This window comes from Elgaria multicarinata, chromosome 12 (assembly GCF_023053635.1).
Source record: "Elgaria multicarinata webbii isolate HBS135686 ecotype San Diego chromosome 12, rElgMul1.1.pri, whole genome shotgun sequence".
Classification (NCBI taxonomy): Eukaryota; Metazoa; Chordata; class Lepidosauria; order Squamata; family Anguidae; genus Elgaria; species Elgaria multicarinata.
Window position 1 is genome coordinate 21,945,771 of NC_086182.1, and position 25,072 is coordinate 21,970,842.

Consider the following 25,072-nt stretch of genomic DNA (forward strand, 5'->3'; position numbering starts at 1 on the left):
TCAAAGTTGGTAAAGAAAGGGAAACCTAGGAACGTAAGAAGCTGTCTTATACTGAATCAGATCATTTAGCCCATCTAGCACATATAATCTTTGGCTGCTCAATGGTGGATTTTGATGTTGCTGTTTTCCATCTAATAATCACGGTGCAACGAGGCTAACTTATTTTAAGCTAAATAGCTAGCCACTCCTTTGTCTGTGCTCGAGCACTCTGCTCATTCTCAAAGGAACTCTCACCTTTAGCACCATTTAACACAAGAGTGGGCAACTTGTTTTGGCCTGCCATTGCATCAGCTCTAACCAGCATAGCTGATGGGGACGGATGATGGGGGTTGTGGTCCTCTAGATGTTTGGGCCTACAAGTTGCCCACCCCTGATTTAGCGTGTGCCAGGCTTGAAACCTTCTGGGGCTCACGGTGCAAATCAGTGGAGGCTGGTGGCTCTGAGGTCAGTGGGGGCAGTGAACTCGCTCTGGGTTTGAGTCAGAACTCTAAAAGAGCCATCCAAGGTGCTGAGCCCATTTGGGGGCTTGGGGCTGACACCTTGGATAGCTCTGGCTGGTTCTGATTCAAACCCAGAGGGGATTCACCGCCCCACTGACGTAAGAGCCACCAGCCTCCACTGGCGCAAAGAAGCCCAGCTCTTGCCCTGCCCCCTCACCCCTACCTGACGTCCCAGTGGGGCTCAACTTCTTCGGGGAGCAGGTAAAAGGAGAGATAATAAATCCCCGCTTCGCCCTCCCAGCAAGGCCTTCCATGGGGGGTGGGGGGAGAGCAGGAAACAGCACCGTTTGTTATTGGTTGCCTTAGCAACTCGATATGGGACAGCAAGCGGGGAGGGTCAAAATAGCGAGACTTGGGCTGGTTCGTTTTGCTTAGTCCTGAGTTCCTCGTTCAGATCAAGGCCCGCCCGCTCGCGCCTCGAGCCGCCCACCGATTGGACAACGGCGCCGCCCTTCAGATACAGAACCTTCCCAACTGCCGGCCGGCTTGGCTCTGTCTGAGGCCGCCCTCGATAAATTACCTCAGCCCAGCCTTACCTTGTCGGCCGTTTTGTATCTCGAAAGCTCGCGACAACGCCAGTGAAGGAGGAGGTGGCAAGGCCAAGCCTTTTTTGGTCAAAGCGGTGGAGCCTCGGCTCCTCACACGTCTAGTCAGGGCCCATTGACTTCGGACTCTGAGGGCGGAGCGGGAGTGAACAAACCCCTCAGGTGGGTCTGAGCAGGGTGACGTCACAAAAAGGCGGCGGTGACGTCACACACGCACCGGGCCTCTCAGCCACATCCGGGGTTTCAACATAAGGGTCTAAAGCCCATTGCTACGTCACTCAGTGGGGAGTGGACGGGGGGGGGGGGCAAAGCAGTGTGCCTGGTCAGCTGAGGAGTGGGAAGGTCCAGGTTCGCATTCCCTCAGTGGCCTTGAGCTAGTCTCTGTCAGCCTAACCTACCTCACAGGATTGTTGTGTGGGTAAAATGGGGGGTTGTGTATGCTGTTTTGAGCACCTTGGGAAAGGCAGGATATAAATCAATAATAAATGTCAGTGTAGTATAGCGGTTAAAATGCCAGTCTAGGCCTGGTTAGTAAATATTGGTGTAGTATAGTGGTTCAAATGCCACCCAAGGCCTGGGGAGAGCCAGGTTCAAATCCACACAAAGTCATGAAGTTCATTTTGGCCAATCACAGCGTAGGTCAAGGACAGGCATTGCTGTTGTGGCCCTCTATCCCCTATGCTTATTCAGTTTCTGTACAGAAACTGAAGATGTGAACGTGATATACATGTGTGATGATACCTATGCGTATGCCGATCTTTTAAACATTTGTGTTCACATGTATGGGGACCGTTGATTGGATTAGAGTTCCATGTGGGTATTTAAAGATGGGTGTCAATGTTTGTTTCGAGAAAACCTTTGGGAAGAAGGGCGTGCAGTTCCAATACACCTTTGCTGCAACGTGCATTATGCTGCTATTTCCTTCTGTGGCTGATAACCTGATGGCATACACATGTGTACAACTATCTTGAAACACTCGTGTACTTATGTCTCTAAGCAATTGTTGGGCCAAGGTCCCAACTAGACATGTATTATATATTTATATGTCATAAAGATGTATCTGCAGCAAATAGGTTTACTGTGTAAAGTAGGGGATGACTTAAGACTACACTCATATACTCACTTAATTGGGAATACGTACCGCTCAAATCAAGGATAGTACAATTAACAAGGATACCATTTGGCTACCAGTTGCACTCCTTGAAATCTGTGGGACTTACTTTTTGAATAAATGTGTGGAAACCAAAACCTCATTTTTATGTGTAGAAGGGAAAAGGAAAACGTCAAAATATAGTATCCGTGTAGTATTTTTTAAATATTTGGCTGATCTTAGGGACATTAGAAATGTTACATAGAAGCAAACTTGCATTTGGCACAGAATACACTCTCAGCAATCCTACTTAGACTAGATCCATTGAAATGAATGGGATGTTAGTCATGATTAACTTCAATCCCATCCATTTCAATAGGCCTTATATTGAATTTTACCCATAGTAGTGAAGAGACCATTAAGAGATCCTACCTGGAAATTGGGAAGGAGAAAATCTCTCAGTGCAGTCCTATACATGTCTACTTAGAAGTAAGTCCCATTGAATTCAATGGAGCTTACTCACAGGTAAGTGTATGTGTGCATGTAAGATCGGGTCATGCAGTTTCATCAGATACCTTAAATACAAAGAACACAATCAAGATCCAAAGAACTTCTCAAGAGGCACAAAAATACATTTATACATGCTCATCATCGGAGCTTTGCTCTGTATCAGAAACTTCTCCTGAAGCCCTTCTCCAAATGTTAGGGAGCAGATTTTCAGGTTGTGGTGCTGAGGAACAGTCATGAGGAGGTGGGGGCAGATTTAGAAGCCAAACACAGCCTTTTGCACCCCAGCCTAACTGCAATAGTAGGCATGCAACAGCATGGCTGAATGGCACAAGAGGCCTTTTATAGTTTAACGCTCGCTAGTCATTCCTTTAAATGGCACTTTGCCTTATCCATCCTAAGCTTATAAGGAACGGGGGTGGTTTCTTTCCTTTTTTTGTTCTTCGGCCTCTGTTTTCCTCCTGACTCAGACTAGCCCACTGTGAGGTCACAATAACGTTTATCTCTTTAAATTATTGACTCTCGGCATTCTCAGCTCTCAGAGCTACGTGATGTTGCTTCCTGCCTTTGTTTTGTCAGTGGGACGATGGCGGCTTCCTGGTTGCTCTTGCTAGTATCCGCTTGGACCGCAGGTGAGTGTGGAGAGGCGGCAGCGTTGGGGAGGGCGGCTGCGCATAGGCAAGCATGATTTTTTTTCCATGGGGCATAAACGTAGAGCCAAGAGCCAGCTGGGAAGGTGTAGGATTACGTCGCCACTGGCTGCTCGATTTTCCTCCACTTCTGCAGCTGAGCGACCTTCCGCTGGTGGGAAGTCGCTCGCCACGCTTAAGAAACATGGGCCCCGTTCAGACAACACGCTAAACCGTGCTTAGCGTGTTGTCTGAACGGGGCCACTGAAGCAGTTCTAAACAAAGTAACTTGGATCATTAGAGCTAGTCAGGGAAGGAGGTCTTGTGCTACGTTTTGAGCGAGAATGGGAGTATTTTAAACCACTTAGGAACGGCCGTTTTTGTTGAAATACGGAAGAGGAAGTGTTGGTATGATTTGGCTGCTAAGTATGTTCTTTTCTCTTTTATGGGGAAATTTAATTTTTAAAATCAGTAAAAACGTATGTGAAAATATTGTTTTAAAAAAGCTACCGTAGTTTTGTGGAGCTAGATTCCTGGAGCATTCCCTCCCTCTCATCTCTCTCCCTCTTAATGGTGCAACATTTTTCGGCTTCCCTAACAGTACAATCGTAAACATGTTTACACCGAAGTTAGTTCCATTGAGTTAAAAGTTCAGTAACTCCCGTTCTGTTAAGTATGTTTTCAGCTTTCAGTCTCCCAATCTTGTAGGCAGCTGCACAAGATGCAGAAAGCTTGATAAGATGATTGGATGAGGTCTGTTTAATCATTTTCTCTTGCTCCTGTGAATGTTTCTTCCCGTTTTCTTTTTGCTACTACGTTTTGACAGGCTTCCGGCTTCCTATGCAGCAGCTAATTTTCTCCTTTTTTAAAAAAAAAGAAAGAAAAAAAGAAGCACTGAATCGTTTTATTTTCAATACCCGCTTGCCTCCCCTTTTCTTTCTATTGCATATTCTCTATAACGTTCATATATGTTCAGTTGTGCAACAACTGGAAATTCTATAAGCCAAAAGAGTATTACTGAATGAAATGTCAAGATCACCACTCTCACTAACATTCTTATCCATTCTACTCGGGTCTAAATAGTACATTTTCCCCATTTTCCTTTTATTTCCTTAATTTTTCATGTGCACATGTTTGTGTGTCAGAACTCCACACTGCAGGAGTCAAAAAGAACTCGCTATCACAGCTGTATAGAGAAACAAATAGGTTTTTAGACATAAGACTTTTAATTTGTAACTTTCAGCAGTGGCTGCTTAGTTCATTGCAGAAATTACCATCTTTTAAGCATGAGTTAAAAACAGTATTCTTACCCCTCATTTTAATAGTAAGGATCCATACTTGAATAATGGGAGGAAAAGTCAGGAAGGGAGCTCAAAGCCACATCGCCTGACTCCCCCCAGTGTTAGCCAAACCATGCTTCTTCTGTAACAATCTAAAAATAATAGCTTAGGGGGCATCACAACAGGTAAGGGGCCAGGCCACCCTCTTTCCTCTTCTAATCTGAGTACTGTTGAAGACGTGATCCTAATCCATACTTGTGTGGAACAGGGTGTGCTCACATCTGTGAGACCTGGGTCCCAAGTAAATATATATAGGATTGCCATGCTAGAAAGAGAAGGTTTTTGTTTTGTTTTACATTTTTACCCCACCCTTCCTCTGAAGAGCTCAGACCAACATATTTATTTATTTAAGCATTTTTCCCCGCCCTTCAGCCAAAAAGGCTCTCAAGGATGCTTACAAAAATATTTCTTGACAGTCCCTGCCCACAGGCTTACAATCTAAAAAAAAATGACACAAAAAGAATGGGAATTGGGAGGGGGGGAGGAGGGGGGGAAGCAAAGCTAATTCAGGCACTACATTCTTAGTTGCAAAAGTTCAGCAGTGACAGTTGGTAGCAGGAGGGATATCTGTCTATCTCACAGTAGCCCTGAGAAGTAGTTTAGGCTGAAAGATAGTGACCAGCCCCGAGACACCCAGTCAATTTAATGGCCAACTGGGAATATGAATCAAGGTCACCCTGGTCCTAGTCCAGAGGTAGGCAATCTAGTGCTCTGCAGATGTTTTGGACTGCAAATACCGTAATCCCTAATCATTACCCATGCTTGCAGGGCTTTATGGGTGCTGTAGTCCAAAATATTTGGAGGGCACCAGGTTGCCTGCCCTGCCCTAGTCACTCTAACCACTAAACTGACTCTTGGATTTACCCTTAACTTGGAATTGCCATATATAAGTAGAGAAGTGTTTGAGGAAAAGCTCTGTCTTAGCTTGCCTTAATCTAATTCTGGGCAAAAGGAAAAAGCAGCTTATTTCCAAATAACATCTGCTAATGTTCCTGATGCTGTTTGTCTCTATTAAGCTCCGGCTACAGTGACTTTCACAACATCTGACATTTAGCATGTGAAACTTTTCTCCTCTTATCGCCATGACATGCCTGCTAAACTTCTGCCAGGCTGCTATTAAAGACACAGAACTAGAAGCGGTGGTTTTTAAAAACAAACAAACAAACCCAACAACTTTATGATAACTCTCAATGACCCTGTTCAGAAGACACCATAAACCATGGTTTTAACCATGGTGGTTAAGCCAGAAAGCCAGGCCGCATTCAGAAGACACCTTAAACCACGGCTTTAACCATAATGAATAAGGCTTAGACACTGGTTAAAGCTATGGTTTAAGGTGTCTTCTGAACACAGCCCAGCTTTCTGGCTTAACCACCATGGTTAAAGCTGTGGTTTAAGGTGTCTTCTGAACAGGGGCCATTAGTGTTTTAGCCACTACCTAACCATTCCCTTGTATTTATAGTAAGGTAGTTTAAGCATGGTAAATAGGGTGCAATATTTGCTTCAGTCTACCCAAGCAGGTTAGCCTTATCCGTATTTACCTAAATTTCCCAGCCTGGTGCCTCCCAGGTGTATTGGTCTTGAAACTCTCTTGTAGTCCAATACATCTGGAGGGCACTAAGTTGGGGAAGACTAAAAACAATTATATTCAGAATTAACAGAAAAAACAATCCTGTTTGCATGTTTGTGTGTGCTTTCGGGGGGAAAACTGCAGTGCTGGCAGGCGTGTAAACTGACATATTTTCTTGAGAGGTAAAAACAAAACAAGGGAGAGCAAAAGTAAAGTTTCTGAGGATAGTTCCTCTTCTCAGTAACAAGCTTCCTTAGCAACCTGTTATAAAGCAAGAGCTATTTTTTGCAGTCAGAAAAGTCTAACTGTGGATTGGCTGCGCGTGCCACAGCAGATGCACCCCAGGAGCAATCTGGAAGAGGCCACAACTATTAACGGGAATGTCATGACATTTTGTATACTCCAGGTGCAGAGCTTCGCTTGGCCTCCTATTATGCCGATCACATGGTATTGCAGAAGGAACCAAGCCAGGCGGTTATATGGGGCTACGGAGATTTTGGTGCCACCGTAATGGTGACTGTTTCTAACGATCAGATTGTTGTGAAAAAAATGGCAGAGATTCAAGGTAATAAATGAAATAAAATACTTAACCTGCTCCTCATTACTCCCAACACACACACACACACACACACCTAAATGGCACCACTCCCATGTGGATTCCTCTCTGCTATAACTGCATGCCTCTGTGGGTGCCACTATATTTCCCTAACAGTAATACCCAACCCTGTTTTCTGGCCAAACAGCCAGCAGGGTGCAAGGATCCCAGGAAGAGAGCATAGAAGCACAGATAATTAATTGTGTGCAGTTAAGCTTTCAGTGGAGTTATCATTGATCAGAGGTTATGGCATTCTAGGGGAGGACATTTGACCTGTTGGTGGGGTGTTACACCCCCAAAGCAGCAGGTGTGTAGCTTGGAGTGGGTGGTTTTCTTTGACCCATCATTTTATTTATTTACTGCGTTTTTATACCGCCCAATAGCTGAAGCACTTTTCCCTGGGTGCACAGATCATGGGGGCGAAGAGTGTCTTTGAATAGTTTCAGCCGATTTTCCAGCTTTTGTCCCTTCCTTGAGCAGATAGCTTTGGCATCAGTTATCCATGTCCTCGTTATAACACAGAAACTTCAGTTGATGCGAAATGCTGCTGGCAGACTTGTCTGGCGCTTAAAGATTGGAGGGCATCAGGCCCACCTTACTGCATCGGCATTAGTTCCCATTTCCTCCCAGGTTCGGTTTAAAGTGTTGGCATTTACCTTTAAAGCCCTAAGGGTGCAAATCTGTGCATGTTTAGCATGGCTGGCCGGGGAATGCTGGGAGTTGCAGGACTCTTGTTTGTCTAAACATGCATAGGATTGTGTCCAAAGTGGCTTAGGACAAGGTCCCCTCTGAAATCACCTGCTCCCAGCCTTTGAGATTGACCTTGGTGGCCCTGCTTTCTGCCTTATCCTCATGTGAGATTGGGAGGACAGTTGCAAGAGAACCAGGCCTTCTCAGTGGTGGAGCCACGATTTTGGTGGTGATTTGCATCTTCTTTGCACGTTCCTGATCCAGCAAACAAAACTTAACTTGACCTAGATATGTATATTACCCTGGAATAGTTTCTCACAGATAACGAGCCTGAGATCTTTGGAGTTTTTGTTTTATTTTTTAAATGTTTCAGGAGGCTCTGAGATGTGGAGAGCTGTCCTGAGTCCTATGTCCCAAGGTGGCCCTTACAAAATAGAGATACAGCAGTACCACAGGGAAGAGGTGACGAATGTGACGTTGAATGATGTCTACTTTGGAGACGTCTGGCTTTGCAGTGGACAAAGTAACATGGAGATGACTGTTTCACAGGTCAGCCACATTCCCAGAGAGTGCAGTGAAGGCACTCTGAGCTGGAACATGTGCTCGACTGGGAAAGAAAAGGTTGATATGGGTTGGATTCAGACATAACACAAAGCCATGGTTTGTTTAGCTAAACACAGTGGTGTAGTGGTAAATTTTGAAGTACAGGCACTCCGTATAGCCACCCCCTCAAAGGTAGATCCAGAACTGCATCAGTTGTGTTAATCTGCATCAGGAGTATACCACCTTTTTGGCCCCAAGGGCTGCATGTGATGCACGCTCAGGATACGCACACACTATCTATCCTGATAGAGATTGTTCTGTATTCAGAAGCCCTTCCAAAGGACAGTGTAGTGATTAGCATGCTAGACTTTGGCTGGAGAGTCCAGAGATTTCATGAGAAAGGGAAAAGGAGGGACACTACATAGTCCCAAAATGCATAAGATCACCAGCTCAAGATTTTCCAGAAGTTCCTCCCCCTCCCCACCCACTCCCACCCCAGGACCAGGGACAAACATTGTATCTCAAAGCCGACAAACCAGTTCTAGCCGTTTTCATCTCCGCCAGGAGCAGGTCCTTTGTAAAGCTGAAAGGTCTTCATTACCCATTCAAGACCAATGTCACCGCAAATTATTTTCTGTTACACCAGGAATGGCTCACAACAGTATATACTTGCTGGGAAAATCCATTCCCCAACCCCATCCCCGAGCTACTGTGAGGATTGCATCTAAGCTCAGGAGGAGCAGAAGAGTTTGATATGGGTGTGTCTGTGGCAAATGAGCTACTAATCAAAAAAGTCCCAGCACTTTGATCCTGGAAGCCTTGGTTCCACTGCATTACAGGCTAAACCATTGTTTGTTTAAATGAGCTGGTTTGCACATAACCTAACCTCAAAGTTAAAAGAGCACTTTAATATATTTTTTAAATTTGGTTTGAATGTGAATCCTATGGACTCCGCCTTGCTCCCTAGATATACAATGCCAGCCTGGAGCTCGCAGATGCTTCCCGCTATCCGCTTGTGCGTGTATTTGCAGCTGCTCTTGTCCAGTCTGAGGTGGAACTGCAGGATCTTGCCGAAATAAGTTTGCAGTGGTCCATTCCTACAGCCGGTAAGAGACTTTCTTACACAAAACTCCTAGCAAACAATCCACAAAGGCTTAAAACGTGGATGTCAGAAATAGATGTCTGTTGTTTTTCGGTTTAGCTTGTGAGGCAAGATTTAAACTTTTGGTCTTCTCAAACCCTATAGTAGATTTTAGGGGAAATTGAGGATAAATGACATCTGAGATCCTGAGTAACTTAAGTCCCATTCATTTCGGTGGGTCTACTCAATGTGGAACTAACATGAGAAAATGAAGGCGTATAACTTTGGAAAAGTAAACATTACAAGCAGTTTGCCTCAGCTGGCAAGGGAAAATGTAGATTTTTAAAATTTTATTCTGGACCTCTTAGGGAAAAGTAGAGATTAAAACCACAACACATCCCTTGATTGATAAATTGCATGCATTTCAATTGATAGATCAAATCTGTATACATTTGCATATGAATAAAGGGGGAAAGCATCAGTCTTATGTTTTTAGAATAGTCTTCCCAACTTGGTGTTTCCATCACCCCCTTCCACATGGAAGTTGTAGTCCATGTTGGCTGGGGATAATGGAAACACCAATTAGTGTGTTTAACATAACATTTTATATTACTTCTCAAGCTTTTAAATGTTCTAAACGCTTTTTAAAAATTCATTGAACAGAAAACTTGGGCCACGGAGACTTCAGTTACTTCTCAGCTGTGTGCTGGCTGTTTGGCCGGTATTTGTTCGAGAAGCTCAAGTATCCAATAGGTCTGATAGACTCCTCCTGGGGAGGGACGCCAATTGAGGCCTGGTCGTCCAAGAGTGCACTGCATGAATGCAAGATCTCTGAGTATGCTGAAAGGTAAGGGAGGTTGATGACAATCAATCAATCATGTTTCTTTTCCACATGTTTGACTGTTTCCTCAATCAACTGGATGCTTTTGGCCTAAGGGAATTCTCTAGTACAGCGGTGCAGGATGTCTTTCAGAGGGGAGAGCTAAATTCTGATTTAGAGAGGCTTGTGGGAGTTGCATTATGGTATTAGGTGGGGCCAAAGGCCGAAAATACCTGGCTTCAAGCTCTTACTGCCAATAGCTAAGCCTTAAGAGCTGCATTTCAACATTTCAGAAGGTGGGGTGGGGGTACTGCATAAAAGCCAAGGAACCAGGGAAGGGGGCATGGGAAGGGGAAGGGGGCATGGGAAGGGGAAGTGGGCAGGGCCATCTGCTGCCCCCAGGTGAGCCAAATTTGGCCCATGGGCCTGAGGATCTGGACCCCTGCCCTATCACCTCTTCTCCATGACATTTCTGCAGCACACAAGTTGCCATCAATGGTTAACATTGACAGGTAAGAATTCTGTACGCCTGCTTCTGCATTCGGAACCAACAAAGGAAGGCCGAGCTTGCCTGATGTGTGCCTAGTTAACAGTTCTAACACATTGGCAGTGACGAATAACCTTCCGCTGAACGCTTCTTGAACACGTCGCCTTCAGATTTTCCCTCGCTATTAATTTACTGTAGATTCAGTACGTTTCTGCTTTATAGCATTAGATGAAAATATTTGAGAATTGCTGTAGGAACATGTGACTGTACTGTTCAAACTATACCTCTTTAAAGAGGGCAATCTTACCCGTTACAACTGAGAGCAATGTGATAACCTTTAGCTTGGCCACCAGCAATTTCCCCCTGCAGTCCTCATGATCCGTGACTCCACGAGACAAGTTTATTCAGTTAAGCTTATTTTTCACTAGTTTGGGAGGATTCAACCTTGGTCATGTTAGCAGTGAGGGCTTTGCTCCAGTTCTCTCGGTTTAGCATAGTGGAAATGAGGGAGGTGTATGTACCCTAATATATTTCTCAAATTGGTTGATTTAGGAGAGTGGGAGACAAAAATAACCCTGTTCGTTTATCCTCAGGACAGGTCAGGGTAAAGACAAGTCTAAGATTCCAAGGAGCAGTCACAGTTGGCTCTTTGTGAGCCTGACTTTGTGACATTCCAGCAAGTTAAATACTGCATTAGCCATTCATCATGCTCCTCCCCTTGTTCTTCAGGTGGGTTGTCCACCTTTTACAAGTTTATGTTAATTATATGACCATTTATACCAGGGGGTGTAGAACTTCAGGCCCGGGGGCCAAATCTGGCCAGCCTGTGGTCCATGTCCTGTACTCTGGTATTCCCCAGAAAGCCATGCCCCTTCCCCCCCAAACACTAATTTATTTCATGGTATCCTGGCTTTCGTGCATCTTTCCACCCATTCTAAAAGTTTAACATGGCTCTCTCAAGGGTTAATTACTGGCAGTAAGAGCTTTAAAATAGGATTTGCTGCATTTTGGGATTTTAGCTTTGCCACCTTTACCTTTTGCCCTGCCCACCACTCAGAGCTTCTCCAAACCTGAATTTGACCCTTGGGATGAGTGGTTTGACATCCCTGATTTCTAAATCCATCATTTTCAGTTCTATACTGCGCAATAGCTGAAGCGCTCTGGGTGGTTTAGCCCTCTTCCCTTCCCACCCCCAACAAATTGCAACCTTTTAAAAACAAGACTGCTGTGGGCTCTTGATGCAATGGGTACAGCTAAATGGTGCCACCAGCAGCCTGCTTTTATATGGTTCTGAGTAAAAATAAAAAAAAAGTGGCATACTTTATTCTTTTGATGCTTGTCAATTTTTGGTATGCTTGTATTTAGTGTGGAGACAGATCTTTTAACCTGCTTCTACAAGCTCTATAAACATCATGGTCTGCTTTTATCTACTCGATTTATATCCTACCCTTCCACACAAAAGAGTCCAGGGTGGATAATCAAATAAACCACATTGAAACCACTCTTCACTCTTACCCATTTATTTATTGATTACATTTATATCCCACCCTCTTCCCCAATAACCTCAGGGTAACATACATTGTTCCTTTTGTCCTCACAATGACCCTTTGAGGTAGGTTAGAGTGGCAGAGAGTAGCTAACGCAAGATCATTCAGTGAACATTGGTACTGTGGGAGGATTTGTACCTGGATCTCCCTAATTTGGCGCTCTCTAACTCAGCCTTTCCCAACCTAGAGTTCTCAGATGTTGGAACTACAGTCCCCATTATCCCTGACTCTTGACTGCAATCCAACATAATCTGGGGACCCTCGGGTGAGAAAACCTGCTCTGACTACGTTGGCTCTCAGTTAAATTTCTATCATTATTATTATTATTATTTATTTATCTATTTATTTATTATTATTTATTTATATAGCACCATCAATGTACATGGTGCTGTACAGAGTAAAACAGTAAATAGCGAGGCCCTGCTGCATAGGCTTACATTCTAATAAAACCATAATAAAACAATAAGGAGGGGAAGAGAAAGCAAACAGGCACTGGGTAGGGTCAGAATAAAATCAAGTTTTAAAAGCTTTAGGGAAAAGAAAAGTTTTTAGATGAGCTTTAAAAGCTGTGGTTGAACTTGTAGTTCTCAAATGTTCTGGAAGAGCGTTCCAGGCATAAGGGGCAGCAGAAGAAAATGGACGAAGCCGAGCAAGGGAAGTAGAGACCCTTGGGCAGGTGAGAAACGTGGCATCAGAGAAGCGAAGAGCACGAGTGGGGCAATAGTGTGAGATGAGAGAGGAGAGATAGGAAGGAGCTAGACTGTGAAAAGCTTTGTAGGTCAACAGGAGAAGTTTATATTGGATTCTGAAGTGAATTGGAAGCCTCTTTTCCACGGTGGAACTCAAGGCAGCATATAGATAGCAAAATCCAAGTTAAGTCCTGCTTAGAGTAGACCCATTGAAAAGAATGGGATTCAAGTTACTCATGACTAACAAGTCCTGTTCATTTCAATGGGTCTACTCTAAGTAGGCCTTGCGTTGGATTTTCCCCATGGTGTTTCCAGGTTGCAGACCTTCCAGGCCGTGATGAGACCGAGGCCTGTTGAGCTTCAAGTGAGGTTGCTGCATCCATCATGTGTCTTCTGTGAGGTGTATGGACAGACAAAGTGTGTGTCACATTCAGGAGAGCTGGCAAGACTTAACATGACAGAAAATAAATGTTATGCAAGCTCAGAGAGCCAGGAGGGCACCAGAATGATGTCAGGATGTAGGCTGCATCGTGTAGATCTATTCTTCATACTTGCAAGCTCCAGGCCAATCACACTTTCAGTACTATACTATACTTCTTTATTGCGATCCATAGATCCATAAAAAGAAAAACAAACCAACCAACCAAACAAACACAAGAATCAGACATGAAATCATACAGTTAGAGCTATTATCAACTTTAGTCTAATACACAAAGAGCTCTAATCCTGGCCGCCACTGTAAGAAATTTAGCAACAGCCAAAGTTACTCTTGAGGACTTATCTTCCAACAGAAACTTAACATAAAATTTGTCTGAACTTCTGGACAGTTTGCTCAACAATGGGGTGATCATGAGATGGCGGGCCTGATTATAAAAGCTACAGGACAGAAGGATATGCTCCATCGTCTCCACTTCCGTATTCCTACAGGGGCACCGTCGTTCCTGATAAGGGACACCAGCATATCTGCCCTGAAGTAATTCAATAGAATAAACATTGCATCTGGCCTTGGAGAAGGCAATACGATATTTAGCGACCGACAAGTTCTTTAGATAGTCGGCCAGCTGAAGAGGCCCAGCGTAATGAACGTGCAATGCACTGGGAGAGCAAGAAACATGAGAGAGAGAGCGTAAGTCGCAGAAGGCTATATCCCACAGTCTTTGTTTACATCTTCAGTACAAGGAATGTCCCCAATCACTAGAACTCAGACCTTGACTACATGCCGTAAGTTCCTTGCTAACTGGCTCATCTCTTATGTTGCAGTACTCCAGCATCATACCTTAACGCTGGCCCCAAAACATACTCAGTGCTCTGGAATGCGATGATTCACCCTCTTCTCAACATGACCCTCCAAGGTGTTATTTGGTATCAAGGTATGTTAATCCTGCATCCGATGGAAGGAGTGAGCAGGCACGGTGCCACCGTCCCTACCACATTTGTACTTCTTCCTCTTCTGTGTGTCTACCACAGGTGAAGCAAATACCCTCAGGAACACGGATCTGTACAACTGTACGTTCCCTGCTCTCATTAAAGACTGGCGGAAAGCCTTCCATGAAGGGTCCGATGGGCAAACTCAGGAGGATTTTCCCTTTGGCTTTGTCCAGGTAAGAGGCCGTGGCGTGAAGGTAGAAGCGCTGGACTGGTTAGTTGGCCCTGTCAAATACAGAGGACAAATGCAGGATATACTGTGTTTTATGCCGGTGATTAGCCACCCTGGGTTCTTGGTGAGGAACGCAGGATATAAATCAAATAATCCAATAACAAGAGGATCCCTCTCCTTACCTCCCCACCAGATAGTGATCGTCCAAAGTGCATCTGGTAATAACTTCTTAACTGAGCGGAGATTTGAACCCATGTCTTCCTGCTCCTAGTCCAGTATTCTATCTAGTAGATGATACAGGTGGAAACAGTGGCTAGTGCCCATCTTGATTTTTTTAAAAAAAAAAAAACACACTAAATTTTGCAGCCAAAATGAGCCTCCTTCATGTATTCCCCATCGGCATGGCAGCCGTCTTGGAAAATGGCAGCTACAGAATTCATGCATCAGAACATGCATGTCTACCCAAGTTAAATGTATCCCAATGTGGGTCTGAAACACATACACACTTTAAGATTCTCTGGATATATACGAGGGTCTATGGCAGGTCCAGGAGTAATACCCTCTCTGCATTCTGGAAGAAGCTTGGCCTTCCATTTTGGAGGAGTGTTGTACTCCAGCCGTGGCTCCATATCTGCCATAGGAATATAGAAGGCTGCCTTATACTGAGTCAGACCCATTGGCCCAAATAACCCAGTATTGTTGACACTGACTGGCAGTAGCACTCCAGGCTTTCAGGCAGGATTCTTTACTTGCCTTTCCTGGGGATACCAGGGCTTGCACCTGGGACCTTCTGCAGGCAAAGCATCTACTCTGCCACCAACCCACCCTGCCATCAGCATCCCCACATTGCTTCTGCCAGCGCTGTAAGACAATTGCCATTGCCACCCAGTTTGTGCGGAAAGTACGACCAAGAATACCGGCGTGATAGATCAGATTGGAAACTCAAGTATGAAATCCACAGCTGTAGATAGGAATGCCCAATGCTGCTTTTGACCAGCTACCCTGTATTACAGCTATCTACAAACCGCCGTGTGGAAACAGATGACCACTTTCCACGCATCCGATGGCATCAAACGGCAGACTATGGCTATGCCCCTAATAAAGAAATGCCGAATACTTTCATGGCTGTGACCATAGATCTTGGTGATGACAATTCTCCCTATGGCAGGTAATGCCCCATCACTTGTTTTAACCCCAGGCTGGGCAACATGGTTTTTGGTGTTGTTGTTGTTGTTTGCTCTGAAGGGCTGCATTCCCTCAGGAGTGATCTTTGGGGACCACACAGATGGAGCTGGTGGTGAATGGCTTCAGCGGTGGCCAGGAGCACTTTTGAACAGCCAAGGCTAGCGTGTCAACTGCACCCTTACCTGGAAATGCCAGATCTTGCCACGGTGACACATGCCTTAGTTACCAGTCATTTGTATGATGGGGCTGTTTTTGAAAAATGTTCCAGAACTTTGGCTGGTCTAGAATGGTGCAGCCAGATTGCTGACTGGGGCCAGTGTGAAGGGTTCATGTGGCTCCCATGGGACAACATCTTTAGCTATTGGTCTGTCTTGGGACACAATTGGAAGTGCTGCTCGTGACCTATAAAGCCCCACATGATTCGGGACCGGGCTCTTTGAAAGGCTGCATTCTCTGAGTGTGGATCCTTACGTACGGAGCTGAGATGGTACCATCCACACACAACAGGGAGAAATCAGCAGGCTTGGGGGGAAGCCAGAGATTTTCAGAAGTACAAAAATAACCTTAGGAAAATAAACCCTAAGGGGACACACACACCCAATATCCCCATGAGGACTGTGTATGCCTAGTAGGTACAAAACGCTTGCTGACTCTAGGATGGGTGGAATGGAGTATCCTGGAAAAGGGCATAGCTGGAATACGAAGGAGCACTCTGCACTGCAAGACTTTGTTGAAGGTCCTGCTTGCTCTAGTTCAGGGGTAGTCAGTGTGGGGCTCATGGGGACCAAAGCTCCCCTAGACACCTTCCTTGTCACCAGCGAAGGTGCCCAATCCCGCCCTCTTGTTTTTAATTAACACATTTTCTTACCAGCAGGGGATGGCTGTGAAATTGGGTTCAGCTGGTGCTGAAAAATGTGTGTTCAAAGGAATTCTTCAGCGTGTTGCGACTCAGACCCCCACTTCTGCTGTGTACCCAGTGTTTTTGGCAGGTTCCTTGTTCTTTGCCTTGCATCCCATGGCAGACATTTTGTGGTGGTGCTGAGGAAAGTTTCTCAATTTGCCAAGCATCCCTACAGCCCCAAAAGGTTGCCTACTGCTGTTCTAGTTAATAGCCTTTGATATTTGGACCTGAGGATGAGGATGACAGGTGATTCTGTCATGCCTCTACACGATAACCTCTATCTATCTATCTATCTATCTATCTATCTATCTATCTATCTTTCAAACAGAGAGATTATGCCATTTTTCTCACCATTCTGTATTCATTTGTTTGCAGGGCAGTGGTCCAGAACCCCTCCTGAATTAGGATGGTTCACTGACAAGGAATTACTTTTGCGTTTTCCTAATGTTGTGTGGATACTTGTGGCTAAGATAGACCTGTCTGTCCTAGGGAGGGGTGGTGCCTCCTAGACTGACCCAGGTCCAGCCTGCCTTCAAACGATGCTTCATTGGCCCAGAACATAAGAGGATCTCGAGTCTAGAGCAATGCCCTTCAGACAAATAGAAGGATAGTTCAACATTGAGTCGCTTTCTTCATTACATACCAAGGAAATCCACATTCTGCTTGATGAATCCTGTATTGCATCGTGTGCCTGTGGGGAGGAAACAGCCAAAGGGGGCAGCATTACCGTGGGAGTGGGGAGTAGAAACAGCTGGCAGGAGAAACAAGACAGGTGGTGACGTGCACAAGGGAGAGAGAAGCACGGAGGAGAGGCGAGAGGACAGAAAGAGACAGGTGGCGTCGATTGGGAGGGTGAGGAGAAGCCTTAGCGAAAGAGAGGTTTTCTTACAGTCTTCTGATTCGTAGGCAGGGTGTTCATGATAGAATTTGACCAGGCAAAGGGGCAGTCCCTCTAGTAAACCTTTCCTAATTCCATAAATTATCGCTTCCTTATTGCATGCGCTGCATAATTTATTCTATTCCCAAGACTGAGGTCTTGGGGATCCATTTGGGGAGAACGGAACAGCAGAGAGCACGAAGCGGGAGAGGAAGAGAGAGGCAGGGCCAGGACGTGAAGATTGCATAAAGACAGCTATTAAAAAGGAGGAGGAGGAGGAGGAGGAAGAGGAAGAATGTGGCGATAGGTGGGCCCCAGAAGCAAGAAGTCAACTTGTAATGTCTAGGGGGGGGGGGGTGGAAGGAGGAAGCTTTTTTTAGGGCATTGAAGCTTTTACCATTGCACCAGCAGCAGGCACCTGCCCTGGACCCCGCAAGGTCCTGGACCATCATGAGACACCATCTGTATATACACATAACTATGACTTTTCTCTGCCACCTTGAGGGTTTTGTCTTTTGATATGAAAAAAAATGGTGTTCACATTTTGCACCAGACATCTACACTTGCTCAGTGAACCTGACGAGTATGAGCTACACATAGCCCCGGAGGTAAAAACCCATGCCCCATATTACTTTTCCTTGCTTCACAGCATCCACCCCCGAGATAAGCAGAATGTGGCCTACAGATTGCATCTTGGTGCGCTGGCAGTAGCTTATCATGACAAAAGCGTGGTCTTCCAAGGTCCGTACCCTAAGAAAGTGGAGGTGGATTCAGAACATGCATCTCTTCACGTCACCTACCAAGAGGAAGTCGTGCTTCGCCGCTCAGACAACAAGACATTTGAAGTGAGACCCGTGGGGAGGGTGGAATCACATGGGAAGGGCACAGGGTCTGTCCCCCATGTTACCCACAGATGGCTCCAACAGCGCCTGTCTGGTTTCTGGCCTATGAGGAATGAGAGATATTGACTTTCTGTCTTGCTTAAGCAGTGGGACAGCTGTTGAAGGTTTCGATGAACTGCTACGCCTTTTTTTCTTTTTCTTTTTTGCAAAAATACAAACTTTAGTATTGAAGTCAATATGGTTTCCTTCCCTCCCACCTTGCCCCATTGCAGTGAGATTAATTGCAACCTTGAGGGTGTAGGGTAGGCTTTAGATCACTTCTAGGTGAGGCTTTTAATATGCCATTGCCCTGCCTCATTCACAGAGGATCCAGACTTCGTTATTTATTTATTTATAACATTTCTGTACCGACCGGTAGCCAGAGCTCTCGGACTAGCACGAGTCTTCGTCTCATAACCCCTCCCATGTTTCCCACTGCTTCTTCCATCTTTTATCTTAATACAGAAAAAAAAAAACTTTAAGGAGGAAAAGATGGAAGAGCTGTGCAATGCCTTCCCATTGGTAATGCTAGGAGACCCTCTGCAAAAGCAGCAGTGGAGAGAAAACATTAAACATCCCTTCTCTTGGGGTTACCATTCTGATAGCATTTGCAGCCCTCAGCAGCTGCGTTTAAGGGGCAAAAGAAATCAAAACATTAGCAGACCCAAGACGATGGCCCTCCTACATGAGGTGTAAGATTATTAGATTGTAAGCCTATGCGGCAGGGTCTTGCTATTTACTGTGTTATCTGTACAGCACCATGTACATTGATGGTGCTATATAAATAAATAAATAATAATAATAATAGGTGCACTTTTCCCCTGAATCTGGTAACCGGCACATTTGCCCAAAGCTGAAAAGTTTGCTACACCATTCTAGACTATTATTTTCTAGGGTTCTAGGCCCGGTGGATTTGATCAAATGGTCTTTCTGTCTCTGGTAGGTCTGCTGCTCTGAGCAGCCAATGTGCAAGTGGAGTCCCGTGTCCATCGTGTCCTCCTCCTCCTCCTCGGTGGTTCTGCACAACCCGGCTTGCCCAGCTGCTGTCAGCGGCCTGCGCTACGCGTGGATTGAGTGGCCCTGCGAATACAAACTCTGTCCCCTTTACAACCTGCAAGCACTGCCGGCCCCTCCTTTTATTACATTTTCCGAGGGTAATCCTGGTTGGATTGTGTCTTAAGTAGGGCAATAACCCAAAGATGGACCGACAGCCTATATTTTGGCCTTGCAAGCCAGAGTACACAGGACTGCAGGAACAGACCTGCAGATTATTATTTTTCTTAATGTAGTAAACTTCTCATGCTGATGATTCCACAGAAAAAATTGTAACATGGGGGGGGGGGCTGCTTATTCACCAGAAATGTGGGGTGAATGGGTTGCTGTTGGGGATCAGCTCTTGCATTTAGCACCTGCCCAAACCTTTCTAATAGTAAAAACATGTTCTAGGAATTGCACTGGAAACTAGGGCAACCCACCCATACAAGTTTTCTCAGAAGTAAGCCCCACTGAATGCATTGGGACTAATTCCCAAGTAAATGTCCATTAAGATTGGGGCTTTAATTTTGCTAGTTCGTACGTTGCATCCACTAGCTTAATAGATCCATCTTCTCAAGATGCTGCAGCAGTTCAGAAATCTCCCCCGTCTGCTGTGAAGTTGTGAAGACCTGCATCATCATGGTAAAACAAAGCAAACCTATTAAAACAAAAAAGTTATTTCTGAGCAGCTGTTTAGGAGTAGGCCTAATTTGAACCAGGGCTTTGAGCTAAAACATGACAACTGCAATATAATCTATTGCTGGGTTGACTCTAGAATAGAGCTGAATCAGGTTTACTTGTAGCTTTTATTCCAGTCGTACAACCGTTGTGCCCCCTAGTGTAATACCAGTGCTGCACTAACCGTGCAGAACAACTCAGTTCCACTCAGACAACCTTCTGTATTAAAATGCCCATTTGTCACCGGGCATCTGCTTTAAAAAGGAACTACGAGGAAGTGCATTACTTGTCCAGTTGTCGCTGCCAAAATCTCCGGCTACAACCAAATGCTAGCCATGGAAGTTTCTCCAGCTGTGGATCCTGATTAGCTTGACTTCATCCCTCGAGAGGAACTGCTGGAGTGTTTGCTTTAGAAGAAACAGCGAGTCAGTCTTTTTGCACTCAAGCTGCAACTGTTTCTATCATGTTAACCGGAGCAGAAACGGAGGAACAGCTTGCTCTTGTTGTTAAGTTCACTGGATTTGAATTAATACACAAGAGGCCAGACCTGCTGAGAAAGGTGTGAAGGAAGAACAGATGCCCAACTTAAGGGCCATGTGCAAACAAATAATGGTTTGATTTCCCATCTGTGGTCTGCTCCAACATTAATCTCGAGATCCCCTCCCTCCCCAAAGAACCTGTTTCAATAGACATTTCTATATGAAATGTCACACTGAATGAGGATGAGGGACTATTTGATGAGCATCTTAGTTCTCAATTTGTGATGAACTTCTGTGATGTTGGATGGCTCCAGAGCAAGTAGAAGGCTTGAGCTTTGCCCTTGGAAAACTAGCTTTGTCACAGGCTTGTAGGGTAGTTGTGAGCAAGGTACTATTTCTTGGTCTCATCCTCAATTAGGATGGAGGCCAGAGTGAAGAAGGCAAAGGCAAAACGTGCAATGTAACTACACATTAAAAGAGTTGTAAAAAACTTGCACATCTAGGAACAGGGAGGATTTTTTTAAAAAAAAAAAATAGACTACTTAGATCAAATTTTAAAAGCGTTAGATTTAACAACAGCAAGCATGTTATTCTACATACTCTTAAAAGTGAATTCGTGAAGCTCTGACAGACACATTGAATTAAAGCCTGATTTTCTCTGTAAGAGAATAGCCAAGCATAGTCCCCCTTTGAGGTGAATAATTTATAATACATTTATATATTACATTTATAATATAAATTCTACAATAGGGCGTATTCTGCAATAAGTCATATACATTTTTCTTGTTACTATTCAAACTTTGAATATTTACTGTCAACCAAAAACATGGATACAACTTGGGTTGAACCTTAGTGTTTGCTCATGATAGGGGAAAAACAACTCTGCTCTTACCTGGAAGTAATGCCTGTTGAACACAGTAAAGTTTAGTTAGGAGTAAAAAGAAAGGCATGGGATGTGAGTTTTCAGATTATAAGGGATTTAATGTGTTTTTATTGTGACATTGACTGATTGGTATGTGTGCTTGTTGAGGAAATATCAGAATTAGAATATTGGAAACATGGTTTAAAGTTGGCCTTTTTTCTTGGTGACTTAAAGTGACGATTAAAATGGCCTTTATTAAAATCAATCCACTCTTGTCTGGAAATCTGCATTGCTGAGAATTCACCATGGAACAAAGAACATGTAGGATCTAATGTCACTTCACCAATTTTATTTATTTATTTTATTTATTTATTTATTACATTTTTATACCACCCAATAGCCGAAGCTCTCTGGGCGGTTCACAAAAATTGCATTCTTAGGTGCATTCTCTAATACCAACAGGTGTATAAGAACGTAATGGCTATGTTGGATCAAGCTAAAGGTCCATCTAGTCAAGTATTGTGTTTCCCACAGGCCAAGCAGAGGTTTCCAGGAAACCCCCAAGGAGGGCTTGCATGTAGGAAGTTTCAAGGTAAGGGATTTATTGTTGCAGATCAGCGTTACACAAGCTGGTATCCTCCAGATGCTGGACTTCAAATCTTATCAGCCCCAGCCAGCATGGCTAATGATCAGCAATTCTGGAAGTTGTAGTCCAAAACATTTGAATGGTACCGAGCTGGGGAAGACTGCCTTAGATTAATATGAACTGTCTGTGGCGTTACACCCCACAAGTCAGTTCCCTAATGTATGTCTACGATTTGTAGTCTATTGTGTTTAGAAGGTTGACCTGAGTGGGTGGAGATTGAATATCTTAGGAGGGGGGAGGAGGATATATAAGGGAATGACTGAGGTGATAAGGGGGAGTGTGTTTTTAAAGTACTTTGGTTCAAGGGAGAATGAGAGGATCAGGGTAAAGAGAGTTGTCTTTTGAGTGTAGTGTGCAGATAGTTGGTGTATATTAAACAATCCTGATAATAAAGAAAGTTCAAGAGTGAAGGGGTGAGAGAAAGGAAAGCGTGTATGAGAAAAGAGAAGGGATTGGATGAGAGGTTTTAACAAGGGTCTGAAAAGTTTTATTATGAAACAAAGTTTGTGAACATTGAAATAATTTTTTATTCAGTTTGTTTTACTACCACAAAAATCCCACGTGTCTCCTTGGCATTTATCATCTGCAGTTATATACATATAACACCCATTCTGACATTAATTCACCATCAGCACATATAATTCACAGCGCATTATTTTATTCCTGAAATTATTCCTGTTTAACCCGTTCTCCACATAGTTTGTAGAAAGGTGGTGTTTGTCCCTTACCTCAGGCTCATAAAGTGGAGGCGCTTAGCTTGAGCAGGGAGTGTCCGCGGACAGGCCTGTTGTAAAGAGCCTGTGTCGTGGCACATAAAGTGGTGGCAGCTGCAGGATCCGAAGTAGACTCATCAGTTGTAGTGACAGAAGTCAAAAAGGATTTTTGTTTGTGAACAGGACTCTGGGTGGTTACTGTGAAGCACCTCTGAGGTCCTTAACTGTGAAATAATATCGAAGTCAGAGGTTTAGCTGATACAATTCTCTGTCAGGATATTTTTGTCTGTGGTGAGATACATATTATATAATATCAAGTTTAACACTCCTGACCTCGTTTGATAATTCCCAGTACCATTTTATTTATTAAGGTTAAGTCTCTGATAACCATGGAGGTTTTAGGGTTGAAGAAGGAGGCCCTGACAAACAGATGTAAAAGTTTAAATTTGCCAACTGAAGGAAAGTCAGTTGATGAAATGGGCTCTTATAGAATATTACAAAGTTCATGCTGCGAGTGAAGCTGAGGTAAATCCTCTGAGGCAAATGGCTGTAGAAATGTCTCCTCAATACATTGAGCTAGAAAGAGAGAAATTGAAACAACGAGAAGTGGATAGAGAACTTGAATTAGAAAGAATAAGACAAAGAGATAGAGAATTAAAACAGCAGGAGGCTGATAGAGAGTTGAAGAGAGCTGAGTTGGAACAACAAGAAAGGCTGAGGGAAAAGATCGTGAGGCAGAAATAAGATTAAGAGAGAAAGATCGAGAGATAGAGGTAGAACAAATTGCTTTGGAAAAGAGAAAATTTGAGCGGGAAGATCAGAGGAGAATTGAGGAAGGGGCTGGACCTCCCAAATTATCTCCTATAGACTTTACCCCTTATATGGAGGGACAAGATCCTCAAATTTTCTTTAATACCTTTGAAAAGGCAGCCATGATGTGGGAAGTAAAGCTACAAGATTACATGAAGTTTATCCCTAACTTGATCAAAGGATCGCTTTTCATGAAGTTCCCCAGGACTCCACTGGATTCTCCCCCTTTGAACTAATGCTGGGGAGGAATGTACGTGGACCCCTAAGTATTATGAGGAAAAGCTGGGAGAATTGGAAGAAGAGAGAATCTGTGGTGAATTATGTTTTAAACCTTCAGAATGACATGAGGGAAGTTTTGGAACTGGCACACACGAATTTGGCCAAAGCCCAAACCAAGCAGAAAACTTGGTATGACGAAAAGGCTAGCACCAGGAATTTTGAAATAGGAGATAAGGTCATGGTCTTCTTACCCAAAAAGAATATTTATTTATTTATTTATTTATTTATTACATTTTTATACCGCCCAATAGCCGAAGCTCTCTGGGCGGTTCACAAACTGAATAATCAGTTCGAGGCTGGTTGGGAGGGACCTTACATTATTTGGGATAAGACTGATCCCACTACCTATCGACTAGAAGTGCCAGGGGTGGAAAAATGGAAGGTTGTGCATATTAACATGTTGAAACCTTATTATGAGCGCACCGTCCCAATTTATCCAATTTCAGGCACCTCCCCAGAGGAAAATCTAAGTGAACCAGATTTATTGCTGGAGAGTAAAGAGGAGGGTGGCATTGAAAGCATTAAGTGGGACAGCGACACCTCTCCAGAGGTGAGGGAAGCCATTTGGGGAGTTTTACAGCAATATTCCCACCTATTTAGCTCCAGACCAGGGCAAACAGACATTATACAACACAAGATCAAGACTGGGACCCATCCCCCTATTAGGTCATCTTCTTATAGGGTGAATGGGAGAGTTTTAGAAGCAGTCAAAAGGGAGAAAGTTGTGTGGACAGAGCAATGCCAGAAGTCGTGTGATCTTCTCAAACAAGCATTATGCACTGCATCAGTATTAGTGGTACCCAACTTTGAGAAGGAGTTTATTCTGGCCTCAGACGCTTCGTAGGTCGGAATTGGAGCGGTACTGTTGCAGACAGTGGACAACGTGAACCATCCCATGGCATATTTCTGCAGAGATGTGACAGAGAGAGAAAGGAACTATTCTACTGTCCAAAGAGTGTCTAGCCATCGTTTGGGCTGTGGACAAAGGCAGGCCATACGTGTGGGGACAGTGGTTCACCCTACAAACAGATCATTGAGCGCTGTTGTGGCTGCAATCCATGAAAAGCCACAACCAACTTTTACAGCGGTGGTCGTGGCGGATCCAGGATTTCAACGCGGAGATCCAGCATGTGGCAGGTCGAAAGAACATCACTGCAGATGGACTTTCTCGGCAGGAATCGTCCAATTCACCAATAAAGTGAGACTTTGCTGTGGACGTTATTGTGCTACTGGATTTTAAAACGGGAGTCAATAAGCAGACTAGTAAAAATGTTCTAATAACTTGTCTTGTTTTTCAGGAGGTTTGTATGCATTTATTGTTGTGTATAAATTTATAACTCATTTTATTCCCCAACCCCCCTGTGTACAGGTCCAGGTATTAAACCAGCCCCATACTTTGTTTTTTTAAAAGACCGGGGGGGGGGAGAGAATATCGAATAAAAAATTATTCAGTTTGTTTTACTACCACAAAAATCCCTCGTGTCTCCTTGGCATTT

At 44.2% G+C, this 25,072-nt stretch overlaps 2 protein-coding genes across 3 annotated transcripts in view; one reads left to right on the forward strand and one right to left on the reverse strand.

The window, feature by feature from the left end:
* LOC134407698 (sperm surface protein Sp17-like) overlaps window positions 1-1,151 on the reverse strand; it is an 87,367-nt gene extending 86,216 nt beyond the window's left edge. Inside the window, exon 1 of one of the 2 annotated variants that reach the window (XM_063139622.1) lies at window positions 1,037-1,151. The gene's annotated coding sequence lies outside the window, so the exon portion shown is untranslated. The remainder of the gene's footprint in view (window positions 1-1,036) is intronic. The other variant, XM_063139621.1, reaches the window with a different exon arrangement.
* On the forward strand, window positions 1,117-21,393 carry SIAE (sialic acid acetylesterase). Its single transcript, XM_063139620.1, has 11 exons — window positions 1,117-1,207; window positions 3,178-3,274; window positions 6,588-6,746; window positions 7,840-8,015; window positions 8,977-9,115; window positions 9,754-9,937; window positions 13,894-14,003; window positions 14,101-14,234; window positions 15,244-15,398; window positions 17,843-18,038; window positions 19,018-21,393. Exons 2-11 carry the CDS (start codon window positions 3,229-3,231, stop codon window positions 19,252-19,254), a joined length of 1,536 nt encoding a protein of 511 aa, XP_062995690.1. The 5' UTR covers window positions 1,117-1,207; window positions 3,178-3,228; the 3' UTR covers window positions 19,255-21,393.
* The last annotated feature ends 3,679 nt before the right edge of the window (window positions 21,394-25,072 follow it).